Source organism: Heloderma suspectum, chromosome 5 (assembly GCF_057233095.1).
Source record: "Heloderma suspectum isolate Gila_16-S chromosome 5, 16-S_ref, whole genome shotgun sequence".
NCBI classification, from domain to species: Eukaryota; Metazoa; Chordata; class Lepidosauria; order Squamata; family Helodermatidae; genus Heloderma; species Heloderma suspectum.
In genome coordinates this window covers 59,517,586-59,536,507 of record NC_139462.1, presented here as the reverse complement: position 1 = coordinate 59,536,507, position 18,922 = coordinate 59,517,586, and the positions used below count along the sequence as shown (strand labels likewise).

General features: G+C 44.0%; 1 protein-coding gene across 6 annotated transcripts in view; it reads right to left on the bottom strand.

Moving 5' to 3' along the window:
- Positions 1–1,901: 1,901 nt before the first annotated feature.
- The window catches only part of SCOC (short coiled-coil protein), a 28,037-nt gene continuing 11,016 nt past the window's right edge, over positions 1,902–18,922 (bottom strand). For 2 of the 6 annotated variants that reach the window (XM_084856110.1, XM_084856117.1), the window contains exons 2-4: positions 10,801–10,875; positions 10,631–10,714; positions 1,902–5,205 (exon numbers count right to left, since the gene is read on the bottom strand). In XM_084856110.1, coding sequence (XP_084712236.1) covers positions 5,063–5,205; positions 10,631–10,714; positions 10,801–10,875 — 302 coding nt within the window. In that variant the 3' untranslated portion in view covers positions 1,902–5,062. Of the gene's footprint in view, positions 5,206–10,630; positions 10,715–10,800; positions 10,876–11,863; positions 12,140–18,922 lie in introns of those variants that run through there. The other 4 variants (XM_084856115.1, XM_084856116.1, XM_084856114.1 and 1 more) reach the window with 4 other exon arrangements.

The following is an 18,922-nucleotide window of genomic DNA, read 5'->3' as shown; positions in this document are numbered from 1 at the left end:
CATCAAAGTAGTTGGCACTGAGGATTCTCATCATGACAGGTTTATCGAGCCAGTCAGCTGTTTGGGAGTTCCTGCTGCATTTTAGCCTTTGCAGGATGATTCTGCTGTAATGGCATTAGCACAAGAGCCAGTGAACAGGTAAAAGATGAGGTGGGGGGCATAACTTTGCTGCTGGAAGATTCGGCTTCAATAGAACTCTGCTGTCATGCTCTTTCCCCTCCATTTTTAAAAAAGAAGCTTGGCGTGCATTCCAGTAAATAGAAGTGAGGAGCATTCAGGCTACAAAAGGAGCTCATGTGAGCTGAAGTAGACTACAGGTTGTGCAGAAACGCTTGTTTATTTTACCTCAAAAGCAAGGTCAGCTAGCAAGTCTCCCTACTTGCTACTGGAGGTAGCAGCTGTGTATGAAAATGGGTTTAGCCTCTCTACTTTCATGTAAGTGCATTTACTATCAACTTGTCTAGTCCTGTTGGAAGATGGTACTTTGTGAGAGCGCTCCATTTAAATAGGCCAGTGTGTCTTATAACACTGCCCTTAGCTGAGTCCTGAGCTTTATAGGCAAGTAGTTTGCTCATTTTTTTGTTTATAGCTCCCATAGTGGCTTACAAAGAACAGCTTATTCCACTCTTATAGCACTGTTCTGATTTTTCAGATGACACAAGGCTTATTCTGCTACAGAGTGAGAAGGTATCATGCACGTACTATGCTGGATAGATGTCAACTCTGACATGTGAGAAGTCATTGACTGGGTTCACACAATGTAACAACCCACACACAAGGTTGAGTGTGGGTTGTTGTTGAACTGTGGGTTGCTGTGTTGTATATTCCCAGCTGTGTTGTATATTCCCAGCTGTGTTAACAAACAATAGTTAACCACAAACAACCCACAGTTCACATGGGTTCTCTTTGTCAGTTGTTTGTGGTTAAACCATGGTGTTTTAGCATGATGGAGTTCTCACAATTCAACAATCCATGGTTCAACAACCCATAATCAACCTTGAGTGTGGGGTGTGTTGTGTGAACGCAGCTGTTCTGGCCTTCTTCCTTACCCATCAAAGTAATTTCAGAGAACCATGCTATCACTAAAGTCTGTGTGCCTGAAACATGTAATCCTAGCCTGCTGCTGCTAAAAAAAACCCCTCTTCCCTGCTCCATTATGGACAGCCTACTCACAAAATGTTAGGGTAGCTGTGGGTTGATGACTAGCTGCAAATCTACAATGCAGTCTTTCTGTTACTGGTCAAGTAGGGGCCAGTCACCTATGGGTCTTGCGGGGGCTAGTCTGTTCTCTATTGCTCAGAATAATACTTGTCTGGGCTCAGTGAATGATTTTAGTATTCGATGTTGCAATGTTTGGATCAATTCCCTGAATAGGAGACCAGTGGAAGCTGCAAGCAAAGCTGGAATATATAAATTTACAATGCTTGTCTGGATCCTTTAGATGAGCTGTGAAGAGGATTATCCTTGTGTATCTCAAACATGGTGTCATTACCCCACAGGAGGAAGAGATCTTACTTAAGAATGGGTAGAAGTTTAAGTGATACAGCAGTTCTGATCAGCATGAATTCTACTTACATTCCTATGGCAGCGATGTTTGCCTACATCATATTTTCAACTCGCAATGGGATATTCCATTTTAACGCCCTGCACACACAAGAATATGAACTGGCTCTACATATTTTAATGGTAAGTCAAAGTGGTCCCTTATGGTGACTAGTATATAAAGCAGGTTGAGGAACGCGAGTATAGTGTAGGGAGATCATAAACAAGTACATACATGAAGAAAGGACAAGAGGACCCTACTTAATGCAAACTGCACAGAAAGAAGGGCAGTACTTGCAGCATACCCTACTTTAGCCATAAGTGTCATTTCCTACTTTAGCATCTTTTTAAAAGTCATGGTTGTAAAGAAACAGACCAAATGAGATAAACTTGAAAGCTTTTTATTTAGTGTTAAGTTTTGAAGTAACAGCACAATTAGTTGAACAAAGGCCACAACAGTGAGATCCTTCACAGTACCAACTATATCTAGGACACCAAAATTCAGTATTACACTAACAATCCACCCAATCGTATCTAGATAGCACCTTCCTACACTGCTGGTTGCACTATTCAAGGCTATACTGGAAGTGTGGGAAGCCGCTCCTATGGAAAGACAGGTTGGTGTTTGCCAAACAATCTCTTGTATATAGTATACTGCTAGCCTTTACTAACCCTCAGCTGCTACTGGACCTGCAGAGATTAGTTATGTGCAAAACTCACCCTCTTGAGGATTCTGAGAAAAGCCAGATTGTTCCTCTCCCTCCACACAAGAATTATTCAAAGCCTTTGAAATCAATTCTAACAAATCGTGACTGAAGAGTTTTCTTTCTGGACTAATTCTAGATAAGGGGCAATCTGCTTATGACTGGTTTTCCTCATTTTGTCAACGACCCTTCCCAAGTTTTCCAGGTTGTGGGGAAGGGGAGGAGAGCAAAAGATGGATGTGGGTGGTTTTCATGCTTCTTTACTCATTCAGCAGCTTGGGTGGGGGTGGGGATACACTTCCCAAAATGCGTGTTCGCAACAGAGGCTCTAAGCATGCTCAAAAGCCTTCACTGCTGAGCAAGGAAACAACTCTAGCTGTATTCCCTTCCACTTCCCTTGCAACTTGATAAGCCAGGAAAGCGGGATAGTGGGGGGAGAGAAAGAAGAGAAACTGCTAGGTGGCAGGCTAGTGCAGAGCCACCGCAAACTCAGCTTAAATTGGAAATGGGGGATTTCTACATTGGAAGAGTTTGTTTCCAACTCCATCTTTTAACCCTGTTTTCAAAATTCAGTAGCAAGGATTCACAGTCTCCGAAAGACTAACTAGTGGCACATAACACCTGAAGAGTTCTCCATGTAAGCAGGACTCTAGAGCAGTGTTCCAGGCAATGTTCTAATGCAAAGATAGGCATCCCAGTACCCTCCAGATGTGCTGGGCTACAACTCTCAGAAGCCCCAGCGAGCATGGCCAATGGACAGGGATTATTGGAGTTGTAGTCCAACACATCTGGAGCGCACTAGTTTGCCCACTCTTAGTCTGATGGATACTGTGGTTCCTCAATTATTAAGAGCAGTCATGTGGATAGCATACCCACCTCTGCCAGCATTCCCCTGCAATGCACAACTAGAAAGGGCAGGGTGTTGCATGTGGTCTATATTACACACAGTTCATACAGAGTGATAATTGACACAAGGCACCAGTCAGGCTTACTCTCCACACCGAGCCTGTACTCCAAAGCATGCCCCATAATCCTCTCCAAAACATAGTTCGTATCTTGGATGCACAAAGGCTCTTTGGGAAACAAGTCCATGGGTAAATCGCTCCCTGAAGGTAGAAAGCTGGAAAGCCAATTCCCCGGAGTGCTCATCACACTGGTCTGTTTAAATGCATCTTGCCTTGATGCTGCAATTCTTTTTATTAACTAAACCTCTGCAACGGCAGAGAAGACTTGAATTTGCTTGTTATCTATTAATTGCCAGTAATGGGAATGTTTTAGCTACCATCTTGCACCTCAAATGATTGTTTTTCTTCCACCTGCAGAGACAGGGCAGTTTCATTACTTATAATACTGACAGCTTGAACCCTTGGAACCACTGACGTGTGCTACATAAGAGTGAATACTGATGACTGTAATACTGTTTTGTGGTGAGCTCTCGACCTACTGGGCATGCAATCTCAAAAAAAGGTGTACCAACCTGCCCACGAGGAGAGTAACCTGTTGCTTAGGACAGAAATCAAATAATCCCCCTTAAACCAATAGTAAGGGTGCAGCCACAAGAAGAGCCCAAACAAAGCTAGAAGAGACCAAATGAGAAGTTATTTCATTTTACAGTCCAGTCTCCTAACCGCTTACCTACCTAAGCTGCAAACATGAAATGTCTGCCCACATATCTGGTTCACATAATTTATATATTCACAGACATGAGGCTGCGGACTATACATGCATGTAATTACTTGGCTTGCTCGTCCTTGTATACTCACACATCTCATACGTCATGTTGAGGCTAAACTGACTGAATGACATCAAATGGGTTGAAAGGCATTTGGCATCCTCTCTAACAACTGCTAATACTACTTTAGATGCATGCCTCATGCTCTGAAAACCCTAACTTTATTCTGATCCAGGAAGACAAAACATCCTTGGCAGCTAAAGCCTACTGACAATTGATGGGAATTATGCAGAATATATAACGAACGCATCCACCTTTAGCAACAATTCTTGTAAGATACCTACTAATTGTTCATAAGGTTATTTCTGATAAATTTCTACCATTAATGACCGTTACAAATGGCAAAGAAGTATTGCCATGCAGGTCACTTTCTGTAAACTGGAGAAGACACTCAAAAGACAGCAGCACTGTAAAAGGCTGGTAATTGCTCTCTTTCTGTGCAATATGCTCTAAAGCAGGTTTGCTTTTGAAAAGTTACTTCTCCATTTGAAAGAGTGTGTCAGGTGTTGCAGCAGTTTTTTCCCCTTTACAATTTTGCAAGCAATCATGTTACTAAACCCTTAATCTGCTTTATAGTATTAACAAAAAAGCTAAGCTATTTGCCTTCATTTGTAAGAATTCAGAGCAGCATTGAGAAGGGTGGAGAGGAGAAAGGGGATGTATTCAAACTCTTTTGGAACCAAGAAGACATGCAAATAATGCATTCCAAACAAGGATTTCACACCACTCTACACAACACTGTATTATTTTGCAAGTGAATAGTACCACTGTAAAAATCGCAATATTTAAAGTTCTTGGCAGTGTGTGATATGATAATCAAACAAAAAAGCAGAGTTTCTACTTGTCTTTAGACTGTGTAATAAATATTTCCTCTACACTACCTTTGCACATTGTTAAAACTAACACTACAGACTTGCACTGTCCAGTTGTTCATTAAAAACTTTAAAGTAGTCTAGAACTGCCATTAAATCTTCAAATACTCAATGATGCTACAAACTGGGGTATTAAGTCATGTAGCCTTATGCAATTTAAAATTTAAACAAAAGCAGCAGCAATACAATGTTATAGTTTGGTTATCAACACCTTACTTTCGTTTGCTTTTTGTGTCAGTAGTCTGAAAAACACTAGAGGCAGACATGAGATTTTCTATATATTGTCCAAGAACTTGATTTTCTGATTTCAGTTTCAGGTTTTCTTCTTTAACAGCATCTACTCTCGCAGACAGATCTGTAAGGGCAAATTAAGGCCTTCAGTAGTTGACCTCTAGACACAAACCACTGCATCTGTTCTAGGAGTTAACTAAAAAGAATTTTTTTTTGAGTCACATGAAAACACACTCTAACGGCATCTGTATAGTAAATGTTTAGCCAGTGGATCCAACACATGTTATTTAAAACAGGCACAGTAATCTAGTTCCAAAAAGACATTAGACTTGGTGCCAGAGAGAGCATTCCAGAGTCAAGCTGCCACAACTGAAAAGGTCCCATCACAGGTCACCGCCCATCTCATTTCAGAAAGTGAGAGGATCCAGAGAAGAGTCTTTGAAGAAAATCTCTGTAGCAGTGCAGGTGACCCTTAAGGTACCCTGATCCCATAGGGCTGTAAACATTAAGACAAGCACCTTGAATGGTATCTGGAAATAGACCAGAAGCCAGTGCAGTTGTTTTAAGACCAGCAAAATGTGTTCCATACTCCCAGTCAGAAATCTAGCTGTCATATTTTGTGTTAACTGCCATTTCCAAACTAACTTCAACGCCAGCACTACTAGAGAAGCAAAATTTCCAGAAATGTTGAAGCCATGGAAAACCCGAGGGGGGGGGGGGGTGGAAAAAAGGAAAATTGGGAAATTGGAAAAATATGCAATACCTATTTTTGAACACTCTTTACAGTTCAAAGACATTTTGTTGCTTTAGGACAGCCTTTCTCAACCTGGTGCCCTCAAGATGTTTTGGACCTCAGCTCTCATCAGCCCCAGGCAGCATGGCCAGTAGTCAGGAATGCCAGGAGTTATAGTCCAAAATATCTGGATGACACCAAGTTGGGGAAGGCCGCTTTAGGAACATAAAATATATTGGCCATGAATTATTTGAGGGCTGTTTCCCCCTCAAACAAGCCATGCCACCTGGTTTGGATGACACAACAACAAGACTGGGCGGGTAATTAGGCTAATGGCACTCAGCGCACACCACAGTGACTTGTTTTGATCATGCAACCCGGGTCACTATGTATAGCTCGGTTTCCTCATAAAATTATCATTAAAATTAAAAATGTTTCAAAGTAAACTCAGTAAATTTGTAATTATTGCCTGAATAAACTATACAGTTATATTTAATATACCAAACGTGATCAACTTTATGAGCAAACCAAGTTATATAAAATATATGTTAAGTTCCTATTTTATGTCTGACCAAAGGGAGCTTCAGCAAGTAGCCTCTGAAACATCAAATCATCCTAGAAGTCAGAAGAACTGGAGGCAGAAGAAGACTAGTGTAAGCATCTGTTGCAGTTTGTAAGGAAGTTGTAAGGGAAATTCCTAAACTTGTTCTTCTTTGTGGGATCGTCTTTAGGCAAATCTGGTCTGAAGGAAAAATGATACGTTATTTAGCTGGGAAAGACTCTCTCCCCAGGGGTCCCCAACCTTTTTGGATCTGTGGGGATGGTTGGGAATTTGAGATAATGCTGCAAGCACTACCACAAAAAGCCTAACCAGTGGATCGCTGCTTTAGCATCTGCCTTTCGCATCTTAGGCTGCATCTTATTCAGCAAAAACGTTTGCTTCATGTCTATTGGACTCTGCAACATCTCTTTAATAAGGGATTGTCTAATTCAACTAACTGCAGGCAGCGCAAGACAGCTAATGCTTCTTTAAAACATATATTTTGGCAATGTCCAGTGGTTGCTCCTTTTTGCGGGGAGGTTATTACACAGAAAATTTTTGTACTGGAGCAGTCTTTAATATTCACTGATGTACATGCTCTTTTAAATTATTTATCTGCTCCATGGAAATTAACAAATGGTCAGCGAAAATGGATTCTCTGCACTCTTAAAAGCCTGATATTATAACACTGGAAGGATAAACATTCACCTCTTATAATACAATGGACTGAAGACCTTACAACATTTTCAGGATCTGAAAAGGTGGCATATAGACGCCACCTTCAAATGGATACTTATTTGGATGTTTGATCCACTTTTGTTGAAGCCCATATATAATTGTTATAAAGCTGTATGCATTTCATACAAATCCATATATACATATTAAAAATGGAATGAGAGATGCCTGCAGCTACCATGCTGGGAACCCATTCACAGGTGCCATTAGAGGTGTCCGTGGGCACCATGTTGGGGACCCCTGTTCTCATCTTTTACGAATGGTAAACAGCCATATTTAGAACCTTAAAGCAATCTCAATCAACTGTTTGAAAAGTGACATTTTATTCTCATTTGTAAATAATTTCTGTTCATAAATATCTTATTTTTTGTTCATTTTGGAAGGTTGCCGCCAGCGGTAGTGTCAATTCCATGCCTATGCTATAGCAATCAGGCTTCCGAGTTTCTTTTTATTCCAGTGGCAGCAGTTTAAGGTTTTACAGCTGAGGCAACATTCCTTAGCGGTGAAGTCTAATTGAAAACTTTATTAAAAACTGCAGTAGTGAGTTCCACAGACCTCAAAGTTAATTTTTAAACAAGCAACAGTGGTGGGATAACACACATGCTGTTCTGTAGCATCTAGTAGTGGGATAAACTCTTTCTTTCACATATGGGTTTTAGATTAGAACTACATTGACTGTTACCGCATCTAACCAGAAGAAGCCCAGAAACACAGGACTCTATAGAGCAAAACCCAAACTGTCAAGAATGTACATTTTCTTCCATATTATGATATGGTGACTTTACTCACACACTGGGAAACTGAACGTAACTTGGAGGATCCCTAAATATCTATCAGTAAAAGATACATTAGATCAATAATTTCAATAAGGAATGGAAGAAATAATTATGCTGGGAATCTTACAGAGAGGATTGAAAACAAACCCATTTCTACCAATGGCTTCATTATTTCCAAAATTTTACATCTGCAATCTTTCTATATACAGTTTATTACATAGTTTTTAGAAATCATTTGGGGAGAGTAAAGGCTGGATAGCAATATATAAACACATTGCCTTAAATATTTTAATTTGTAATTCTAAAACAAAATATTTCATAATCCACAAGTGTTTAATTTTTCAGAGAAAAACAAGAAAGGCCTTTGGAGAAAAAGGTTTCGCTCCCAAATCTTTCTATTTTTTTCTGGTCCTTCACATCTGTAAGCTCTACACATCACAACTAACCAAAATGGAACATAATGAGAGTGTGAATAACTGTAACCAGCCTAACTCCATCCAGGAAAGGCCATAGCCAGCACACTACTCTTAGCAGATGAAAGGAGCTTCATGCCACGCACACCACTCCCCGCCCCCCGGGGCTGGATCTAATAGCAGCCCCAGGCTATGAACATGGTTCAAAACAGGCAAAGCAGCATTGGCTACCACTGCTGAACCACCTACCAACAGCATCTCCATCTTATCAGGAATGGCTCTCATCAAGCCCATTACTGATCCCAGACACTGATGAACATGGTTCAAAACAGGCAAAGCAGCATTGGCTTGCTGAACCACCTACCAACAGCATCTCCATCTTATCAGGAATGGCTCTCATCAAGCCCATTACTGATCCCAGACACTGATGAACATGGTTCAAAACAGGCAAAGCAGCATCGGCTTGCTGAACCACCTACCAACAGCATCTCCATCTTATCAGGAATGGCTCTCATCAAGCCCATTACTGATCCCAGACACTGATGAACATGGTTCAAAACAGGCAAAGCAGCATCGGCTACCACTGCTGAACCACATACCAACAGCATCTCCATCTTATCAGGAATGGCTCTCATCAAGCCCATTACTGACCCCAGACACATTCAGCACCTCGACAGCTTCATCTAAATTTGTTGAGAAGGAGAAAGAGCTAGGTGGCATCAGCCTACTGATGACACCGCACTCTAAAAACCCAGATAACCTCACTCAGTGGTATCACGTAGATCAGGAGTGGAAAACCTTTTTTTCTGTCTCAAGGGCTGCGTTCCCTTGGGGAGTAATCTGCTGGGGGCTGCAAGCTAGTGGTGGATGACACTGAAGCCAGCGGTAGGTAGGTCCAGAGCCAAAAGTGAGTGCAGCTACTTCTCTCCCTCTCTTTTTGCCATCCCCTTCTTTCCCTCTCAATCTCTCCATCCTTACCCAGCAGGCTGCCAAATAACAGACTGATCTTGCCAGAGGTCTGAACTGATAGTTTGCAGAGGGCTAATGTTAAGGGCTGTAGGGTGCCCACCCTCGATGTAAATGCTGAACAGCACTGGTGGGACAAAAATGGAACCCTGAGGTGCACTAGAAATATCTGCAGCAGAGCAATAGGCCTTCAGCACCAACTTCTGGAAACTTCCATCCAAGTAAGAGCAGAACAACGGGAGTCAAGTGCCCCCAACTGCCACATTAGACAGCCGCTCTAAGGATACCATGGTTGATATTATTAAAAGCTGCTTAGCAATCCAGATTTCACACTTCCTTGTCCTTTTACCGGTACAGGTCATCCATGAGGATAGCCAGTGTTGTTTCTGGGCTAAAACCAGGCCAGAAAATGGATTGAAATGGATCCAGAAAAATCAGTGTCATCCCAAAGTGTCTGGAGTAGCAGAGCAATCACCTGTTTCAGCACCTTTCCCAGGAAGGGTATATTATATACCAGCCAATATTTGGAGTAATCCTGGGGGTTCCAATGTTTCTTTTGTGGGAGGATTAGAAGCGGTCTCATGACTGCCTCTCGCAGGGCAGCCAGGACTACCTGCTATTGCAAGGGGGCATTTATTTCTTGCTGGATCCAGCCAGTCAACCCTTTCTTGCTCAATGTTATGAGCCAAGAGGGACAAGGATTGAGAAGACAAATAGCAGGCTCCAAGTACCTTGTCCATCTTCATCCCATAACACTGGTTTAGACAACAGACACACACCAATGTAGCGTATTGCTCCATGTTCCTTAAAAGCAATGGAATCTGTAGTTAATGCAGTTTCTGGACTACAACCCACAGCCACAATCCTGAAGCCTCTTGCCTGCTTGTATGTCCCATCAGATTAAAACAGATTTTTTAAAATCTTTAGTCTGCAGTCTGTATTAATAATATTCCTTAAAGTAATTCTGCATGTATATAAGGGAGCAAGCCTATGGCAGCTATACAGCGGTTAGACGGCCATAGGATATGCTGTTTTCCGGGTACTGACCTCCCCACAGTTCCACGCTGCATCCCTGTCCTCCGCGTTCACAAAAGGAGCGCAGAAGGGATGGAAAGGGGTTTGGCGGGGGGCGTTCCGGGGAGGGGGGATCGTGGCTGCCTGTACGACACATCTAATGTGTCCTTCCCCGCTCCATGCTCCTGTGGCTAGACAGCTGCAATCAGCGGTCTACCTGAACATGTAGGGCAGGAGAAGTGCGGAGGGAACAAACCCCTCCGCACTTCTCCTGCCCTGCTTTGGATAGGCGGCCGCCTCCAAGTTTGGAGGCGGCCGCCTATCTAGATAGGATTGCGCCCTAAGTTACCTTTCTGAGTTCAGAAACTAACCTTCAAGTGTATGCTGCAGTTCCAAAACCTGATTAATAAGTCGTGTTTTTTCTTCCAATTCCACTTGGTTTTCAGCCTCAACAGCTGTTAAGAAACAGATAATTTTTAGAACAGCTAAATATTACAATACACAAGAGTGAAAACAGAAAGGTAGTAAAAATGCCCTCTACCATCCATATCCGCATTCATCATTGTTGAATAGATCCTATCCACTCTTGAGCTCTGTTCTTCAGAGATGTGTTCTGCTTTAAGGGGAGAAAACAGTATTAATGGTATGCACATACAGAGAACCATATACAACATAAAAAACTGAACAGCCACCAAGCCTTGAAAATGTTGCTGTGAAAATGCTGGTTTTGTAGATTTAGCTGCTATTTCAAGGAATAGTAGTAAATTGTCATTTTCCAGAAATGAAACTATATTCATAAAGTATAAATTAGAAACAGACCACACAACTGACTGTCCTCTTTCTGACAGAAGCAAAATCCATCTTCATTCTGCACAGAACAATAATATCCACTTCCCAAGGGCCTCTTTCAACATTTCTGGGACATGCCTTACAAGGTATTATATGCTTTGAACACCTTTGTTAAAAACAATCGATATTCTTAAATTTCCATTATTTTAGATATTTCTAGCTAAATATGGGCAGCAGCAGTAAATCCCAAAGTTAATAGCTGGCTTTGTGAAAAATACGGTGGTTTTTAGGTCCCATCTTAAGCTTGTTTCATGCTAATTTCAAAAGGTGCCCTGGAACTGCAACATCATAAGTGTAATATATTTCTATACATCACACTCACATACACTAAACATAACATTAATGTAGTAGCGTAACATTTCACACTCGCATCTTCAAAATTATTCATGGTTTCAAATTCAGTACGTGTCTGCTCTAAAGGGATGTATTTCCTACTACCTGACAGGTAGAGAGGAGGAATGAGCGAGATCCTTCCTTGAACATACACGGGTCCACGGAAAAAGGCCCCTTACAAAAAACGGAGGACGAGTACTTATGTCAGGCCGTTTGGGCCCCCCCAATATGCAATGCTGTATACGTGCGATCATGTTTGCTCATTTTCATTCCACCCACAAAGCCGCCTGATGAGGCAAGTGTGTGGCTACCGCTGAGGCTAGAAAGGCGGAGAAGCGATCCCTCCAGAGCCTTCCTTGCCTACCCCAAGAAGAAAGCGCCTCCAAGCCGACCCCCCGACAGAGATACGATTTTACACACACCCTCGAAAATGAGGTCCGGGGGAAGCTCTCCCCTCACGCGGCCGCCGGCCGGCCGGCTCCCCTCCCGCCCGCAAGCAGCCGCCCAGCTCCCACGGGAATCCGCCAGCGAGGGGAGCGCGCGCGCGCGCCCGGCCCGGCCTCTCCCCTCCTGCTCCCCTGCACGGCGCGAGTGCACGCGCGTACTCACCGCTCCCCACCTGCGCCGGTTACCCTCGGACCCCGGCCCTAGCCTAGTTCAAAAGCGGCCACTACGCCTGCGCGGCTTTCTCTTTGCCCAGCCGGCAGCGCACGCGCCTTGCTCCATGAAAACAACGCAAGGGGAGGCGACTCAAAGAGCCACCATTCGCGACAACGGCTCTTCGCGAAACAGCCAATGAGCTAAGGGAGACATCAGCCGACGCTTCCTTGTCGTCATTCTACTGGCTGCGGGCTGCATTCCTGGTCTTTGCCGGCTCGCCCGCGCTGCTGCGAGTGGAGGAGAGCGAGTAAACAGCAGCCTTTCCCTCTCTCCGGCCGTGCGTCCTCCAGGAGACGGGGGCCTGCTTTGGTCCGTCGGGCGCCAGGATTAGGCTCGTAGGGCATCGGGCAAAGATGCTTCAGTTTTCCCATAGATGCATCCCAAATATATATAATATCTTGTTTACCTGGATTTTGGAAGTTCCACTTACCCAGGAACGTTAAGAACTGTTGTAGTGCTTTTAGATTTTTGCACTATTTTTTCTCTGCCGCTGATTTTCCTTTTGGTTTTATTTTGTGCTGCTGACGGTTTTATTTTGCTTTTATCTATATACCTCCCAGAGAGCTTTGATTATTTGGCAGGTTAAAAATGTAATAAATAAAATTTATATGTATTAATTTTTATATATTATGTATTATTTGTATTGTTTTTGTAAACGGCCCTAGAAGCTCTCCTAATGGGCAGTAGAGACATCTTTTAAATAAAACCAATAAGGACGCAATCATTTACATACTTATGTGGTAGTAAGCCTCACTGAACACAGTAGGACTTACTTTTGAGTAAACATGGAATTGTGCAGCATGTAAGACCTAGATTTAGAGAGTAGATTAGGGGCCAATCTCATAGAATCATAGAATAGTAGGATTGGAAGGGGCCTAAAAGGCCATCGACTCCAACCCCCTGCTCAATGCAGGAATCCCAAGTCAGAGCATCCTTGACAGATGGCTGTCCAGCCTCAGCTTGAATGCCTCCAGTGTGGGAGAGCCCACCACCTCCCTAGGGAACTGGTTCCATTGTCGTACTGCTCTAACAGGAAGTTTCCCCTGATGTTCAGCCGGAATCGGGCTTCTTGTAACTTGAGCCCATTATTCCGTGTCCTGCATCCTGGGATGATCGAGGAGAGATCCTGGCCTTCCTCTCTGTGACAACCTTTCAAGTACTTGAACAGCGCTATCATATCTCCCCTCAGTGTTCAGTCAAGGCTAAACATGTCCAGTTCTTTCAGTCTCTCTTCATAGGGCTTTGTTCCCAGTTCTCTCACCATCTTCGTTGTCCTCCTGTGAACCCTCTCCAGCTTGTCTGTATCCTTCTTCAAGTGTGGTGCCCAGAACTGGGCACAGTACTCCAGATGAGGCCTAACCAGTGCTGAGTAAATGGAAACAGTTTGTGAAGCGATTTGGGCAAAATCTACACTTTCACAGATTCGAATTGGCTTTTTCCCTGTTGCACACAGTGCTGTATTCCCCCGCTTTTGTGGTGTATACGGGAACTGAAGCTGCATTGGGGTGGGGTGGGCAAGTCCAACCGCAAGTAGAAATGAACGTCAGCAATTGTGTAGGTGCAGGGCAGCCAATCCCCTTCATGGATCACTGCCTTGTGGCGAAGGGGCTTGCATAACTCAATGAAGCCATAAGCTATGCCATGCAGGGCCACCCAAGATGGACACGTCATGGTGGAGAGTTCTGACAAAATGTGGTCCACTGGAGAAGGAAATGGCAACCCACTCCAGTATTCTTGCCAAGAAAACCCCATGGAACGTATCACAAGGCTAAAAGATATGATGCCGGAAGATGAGCCTCTCAGGTCGGAAGGTGTCCAACTGGGGAAGAGCAGAGGGAATTTCCAAGTAGCGCCAGAAAGAGTGAAGCGGCTGGGCCAAAGCCGAAAGGACACTCAGCTGTGGGTGTGTCTGGTGGTGAAAAAGAAAGTCCGATGCTGTAAAGAACAATATTGTTTAGGAACCTGGAATGTAAGATCAATGAATCAAGGTAAGCTGGAGGTAGTCAAACATGAGATGGCAAGATTGAACATCGACATCTTGGGAATCAGTGAACTCAAATGGACAAGCATGGGCGAATTTAATTCAGGTGACCATCATATCTACTACTGTGGGCAAGAATCCCTTAGAAGAAATGGAGTAGCACTCAGTCAACAAAAGGGTGGGAAAAGCAGTACTGGGGTACAATCTCAAAAACGATAGAATGATCTCAGTAGGAATCCAAGGCAAACCATTCAACATCACAGTAATTCAAGTCTATGCCCCAACCACTGAGGCCAAAGAAGCTGAGGTTGATCGGTTCTGTGAAGACCTACAACACCTTCTAGAACTAACACCAAAAAAAGATGTCCTCTTCATCATAGGGGATTGGAATGCTAAAGTAGGAAGTCCAGAAATCACCAGGATAACAGGCAAGCATGGCCTTGGTGTACAAAATGAAGCAGGACAAAGGCTAATAGAGTTTTGCCAAGAGAACACGCTGATCATAGCAAACAGTCTTTTCCAAAAGCACAAGAGGCGACTCTACACATGGACATCACCAGATGGACAATATCGAAACCAGATTGATTATGTCCTTTGCAGCCAAAGATGGAGAAGCTCTGTACAGTCAGTAAAAACAAGACCTGGAGCTGATTGTGGCTCAGATCATGAGCTTCTTATTGCAAAATTTTGGCTTAAATTGAAGAACGTAGGGAAAACCACTAAACCATTCAGGTATGACCTAAATCATATCCCTTATGAATATACAGTGGAGGTGAGGAATAGATTTCAGGAATTAGACCTGATAGACAGAGTGCCTGAGGAACTATGGACGGAGGTCTGTAACACTGTTCAGGAGGCAGCAACTCAATCCATCCCAAAGAAAAAGAAATGCAAGAAAGCAAAGTGGCTGTCTGATGAGGCTTTACAAGTAGCTCACGAAAGAAGGGAAGCGAAAAGCAAGGGAGAAAGGGGAAGATATACCCAACTGAATGCAGAGTTCCAGAGAATAGCAAGGAAAGACAAGAAGGCCTTCTTAAATGAACAATGCAAAGAAATCAAGGAAAACAACAGAATGGGAAAGACTAGAGATCTTTTCAAGAAAATCGGAGATATCAAGGGAACATTTTGTGCAAAGACGGGCACGATAAAGCACAAAGAAGGCAGGGACCTAACAGAAGCAGATGAGATTAAGAAGATGTGGAAAGAATACACAGAAGAACTATACAGGAAAGATCCGAATGTCCCTGATAGCCATGATAGTGCGCTCACTGAACTTGAGCCGGACATCCTCGAAAGTGAAGTCAAGTGGGCCTTAGGAAGCATTACTAACAACAAAGCTAGCGGAGATGACAGTATTCCAGCTGAGCTATTTAAAATCCTAAAAGATGATGCTGTTAAAGTGCTGCACTCAATATGCCAACACATTTGGAACACTCAACAATGGCCACAAGACTGGAAAAGGTCAGTTTACATTCCAATTCCAAAGAAGGGCAACGCCAAAGAGTGTTCAAATTACCGCACAATTGCACTCATTTCACATGCCAGCAAGGTTATGCTCAAAATCCTACAAGCTAGGCTTCAGCAGCATGTGAACCGAGAACTACCGGAAGTACAAGCGGGGTTTCGAAGAGGCAGAGGAACTAGAGATTAAATTGCCAACATTTGCTGGATCACGGAGGAAGCAAGATAATTCCAGAAAAACGTCTATTTCTGCTTCATTGACTACGCTAAAGCCTTTGATTGTGTGGATCACAACAAACTGTGGCAAATTCTTAAAGAGATGGGAGTACCAGACCACCTTACCTGTCTCCTGAGAAACCTGTACGAGGGTCAAGAAGCAACAGTAAGAACCAGACATGGAACAACCGATTGGTTCAAAATTGGGAAAGGAGTACGACAAGGCTGCATATTGTCGCTGTCAGGGTGGACACTGAGCCCATAGAATCCCAGAGTAGTTCTGATTCTGAGGAAGAGGGGTCGCTCCTGGGAGAGGAGCGCGCTCCTCTTTCCCAGGGCCAACAGCTGATGGAGATTCCTCCCACCAGCATTCCTAGCTTAGATAGCGGTCCTGGGAGTGACAGAGCGTGGGAAGCAGACTTAATGGATGCGCGACGCCGACGCAGAGAGTGGCGCCAAACGGAGGGCGCAGAAGGGAGGCGTAGTGCCCGGTTGGCGCGCAAACAACGGCTGCACCCAGAAGATCCAAGGGAAAAGGGGAGGGACTCTCCCTAGTCCTTAAGTTCAGGGATCTGCCAGTAATTCCCTTTCAAACTGTTCCAATGTAGGGCATAAGTACTCTGCTGCTCATATCTAGTTGCTAACAGTAGAGTTGTTAAGTTGTAAAAGACGAATAAAGCTTTGAAAAGAATCAATTTGTCTGTGTCTGGACTTAGCTACTGGATTAGACTGAGAGAGGCCTCCAAGGAGCCCTTGACAGTCGCCCTGCTTATTTAATTTATATGCAGAGTACATCATGAGAAATGCCGGGCTGGATGAATCACAGGTCGGAATTAAGATTGCTGGGAGAATTATCAACAACCTCAGATACGCAGACGATACCACCCTAATGGCAGAAAGCGAAGAGGATCTAAAGAGCCTCTTGAGGGTGAAAGAGGAGAGTGCAAAAGCTGGTTTGAAACAACATGAAAAAAACGAAGATCATGGCATCTGGCCCCATCACTTCCTGGCATATAGAAGGGGAAGAAATGGAAGCAGTGACAGATTTTATTTTCTTGGGCTACGCAGACGGTGACTGTAGCCATGAAATTAAAAGACACTTGCTCCTTGGGAGGAAAGCTATGGCACACCTAGACAGCATAGTAAGAAGCAGAGACATCATTTTGCCGACAAAGATTCGTATAATCAAAGCTATGGTTTTTCCCAGTAGTAATGTATGGCCATGAGAGCTGGACTATATGGAAGGCTGAGTGCCGAAGAATTGATGCTTTCGAACTGTGGTGCTGGAGAAGACTCTTACAAGTCCCCTGGACTGCAAGGAGGTCAAATCAGTCCATCCTAAAGGAAATCAACCCTCACTGCTCATTGGAAGGACAGATACTGAAGCTGAAGCTCAAATATTTTGGCCACCTAATGCGAAGAGAAAACTCCCTGGAAAAGACCCTGATGCTGGGAAAGATTGAAGGCAAAAGGAGAAGGGGACGGCAGAGGATGAGATGGCTAGATAGCATCACCGATGCAATGAATATGAACTTGAGCACACTCAGGGAGAGAGCGGAGGACAGGAAGGCCTGGCGTGCTATGGTCCATGGGGTCACGAAGAGTCGGACACGACTGAAGAACAGGGCAGCCAATGAGTAGAGGCTTGCTCCCCCTCCCTCATGTGTTCAACCAAGTGCAGTGGAGGATTTGCTTATGAGTAATGTCCATGACAAATTCCACATATACACAAAACCCCACATACCCACATTTATGAGGCGGACAATGAAGCAGGTAGCTGCTGCCGCTCAGAGACTAAGCAGGAATGCAAGAGGCACTGAGAGCAAAGTGCAGACCCAGCGAGGAGGGAGAGTGACTAGCAGGTTGTCTTTGATATACAGTCAGGGCCAGAAATATTGGAGCAAGGATAACTGTTTTGGCAGTTGGCCTCTGTACACCACCACATTGAAGTTGAAAGGAAACACACCCAGATGGGAGTGAAGTCAGGACTTTCAGCTATAATTCAAGGGGTTTGACAAAAGTGGGACACTAACCATTCAGGAAGGACAGCCAGTGGCGTATACACACTCCCATCGTTGGGGGCTCGTAAGTAATGGAACGAATGGCTGACAAGGAGCTGCATGGCCAGGTGTGGCCTGTTTCCTGGGTATCCCATGACCAATCAAGCAGAGAAAAGGCCTGGAGGTGGTTCTGAGTGTTACATTTGCATTTGGTAGCTGTTCACTGGAACTCCCAACATGAGGTCCAAAGAGGTGTCCATGCAAGTGAAGGAGGCCATCATTAGGCTGAGGAAACAACATAAACCCATCAGAGAGATTGCAAAAACAGAGGGAGTGGCCAACACAACAGTATGGAACATCCTGAAAAAGAAGGAATTAACTGGCAAACTCAGCAACAGCAAAAGGCCTGGAAGACAACAGAAGACAACTGAAGTGGATGACCACAGAATTCTGCTCATGGCGAAGAGGAACCCTTTCACAACATATAGCCAGGTCAAGAACGCTCTTGCGGAGGTAGGCATGTCATTGTCGACATCTACAGTCAAGAGACGGCCTTATGAATGTAAATACAGAAGCTTCACAAGAAGCTGCAAACCACGTAACGCTCAAGAACAGACAGGCCAGATTAGCCTTTGCCAGCAAGCACCTAAAAAAGCCTGCCCAGTTCTGGAATAAGATTCTTTGGACTAATGAAACCAAGATCAACTTGTACCAGAATGATGGGAAGAGAAAAGTATGGAGAAGGAAAGGAACAGCTCATGATCCAAAGCATACCACATCATCTGCCAAACACAGTGGAGGCAGTGTTATGGCATGGGCATTTATGGCTGCTAATGGAACTGGGTCACTGGTGTTTACTGATGACCTGACTGCTGATAAAAGCAGCAGGATGAATTCTGAAGTGTATAGGGCTATACTTTCTGCTCAGGTTCAGCCAAATGCTGCCAAACTGAGAGGATGCCGCTTCATATTGCAGATGGATCATGACCCAAAACATACAGCAAAAGCTACCCAAGAGTTTCTGAAGGCAAAGAAGTGGGATGTTCTTCAATGGCCAAGTCAGTCACCTGATCTCAACCCAATAGAGCATGCTTTTCATTTCCTGAAGACAAGACCGAAGGCAGAAAGACCCATACGCAAGCAGCAGCTGAAGGCAGCTGCAG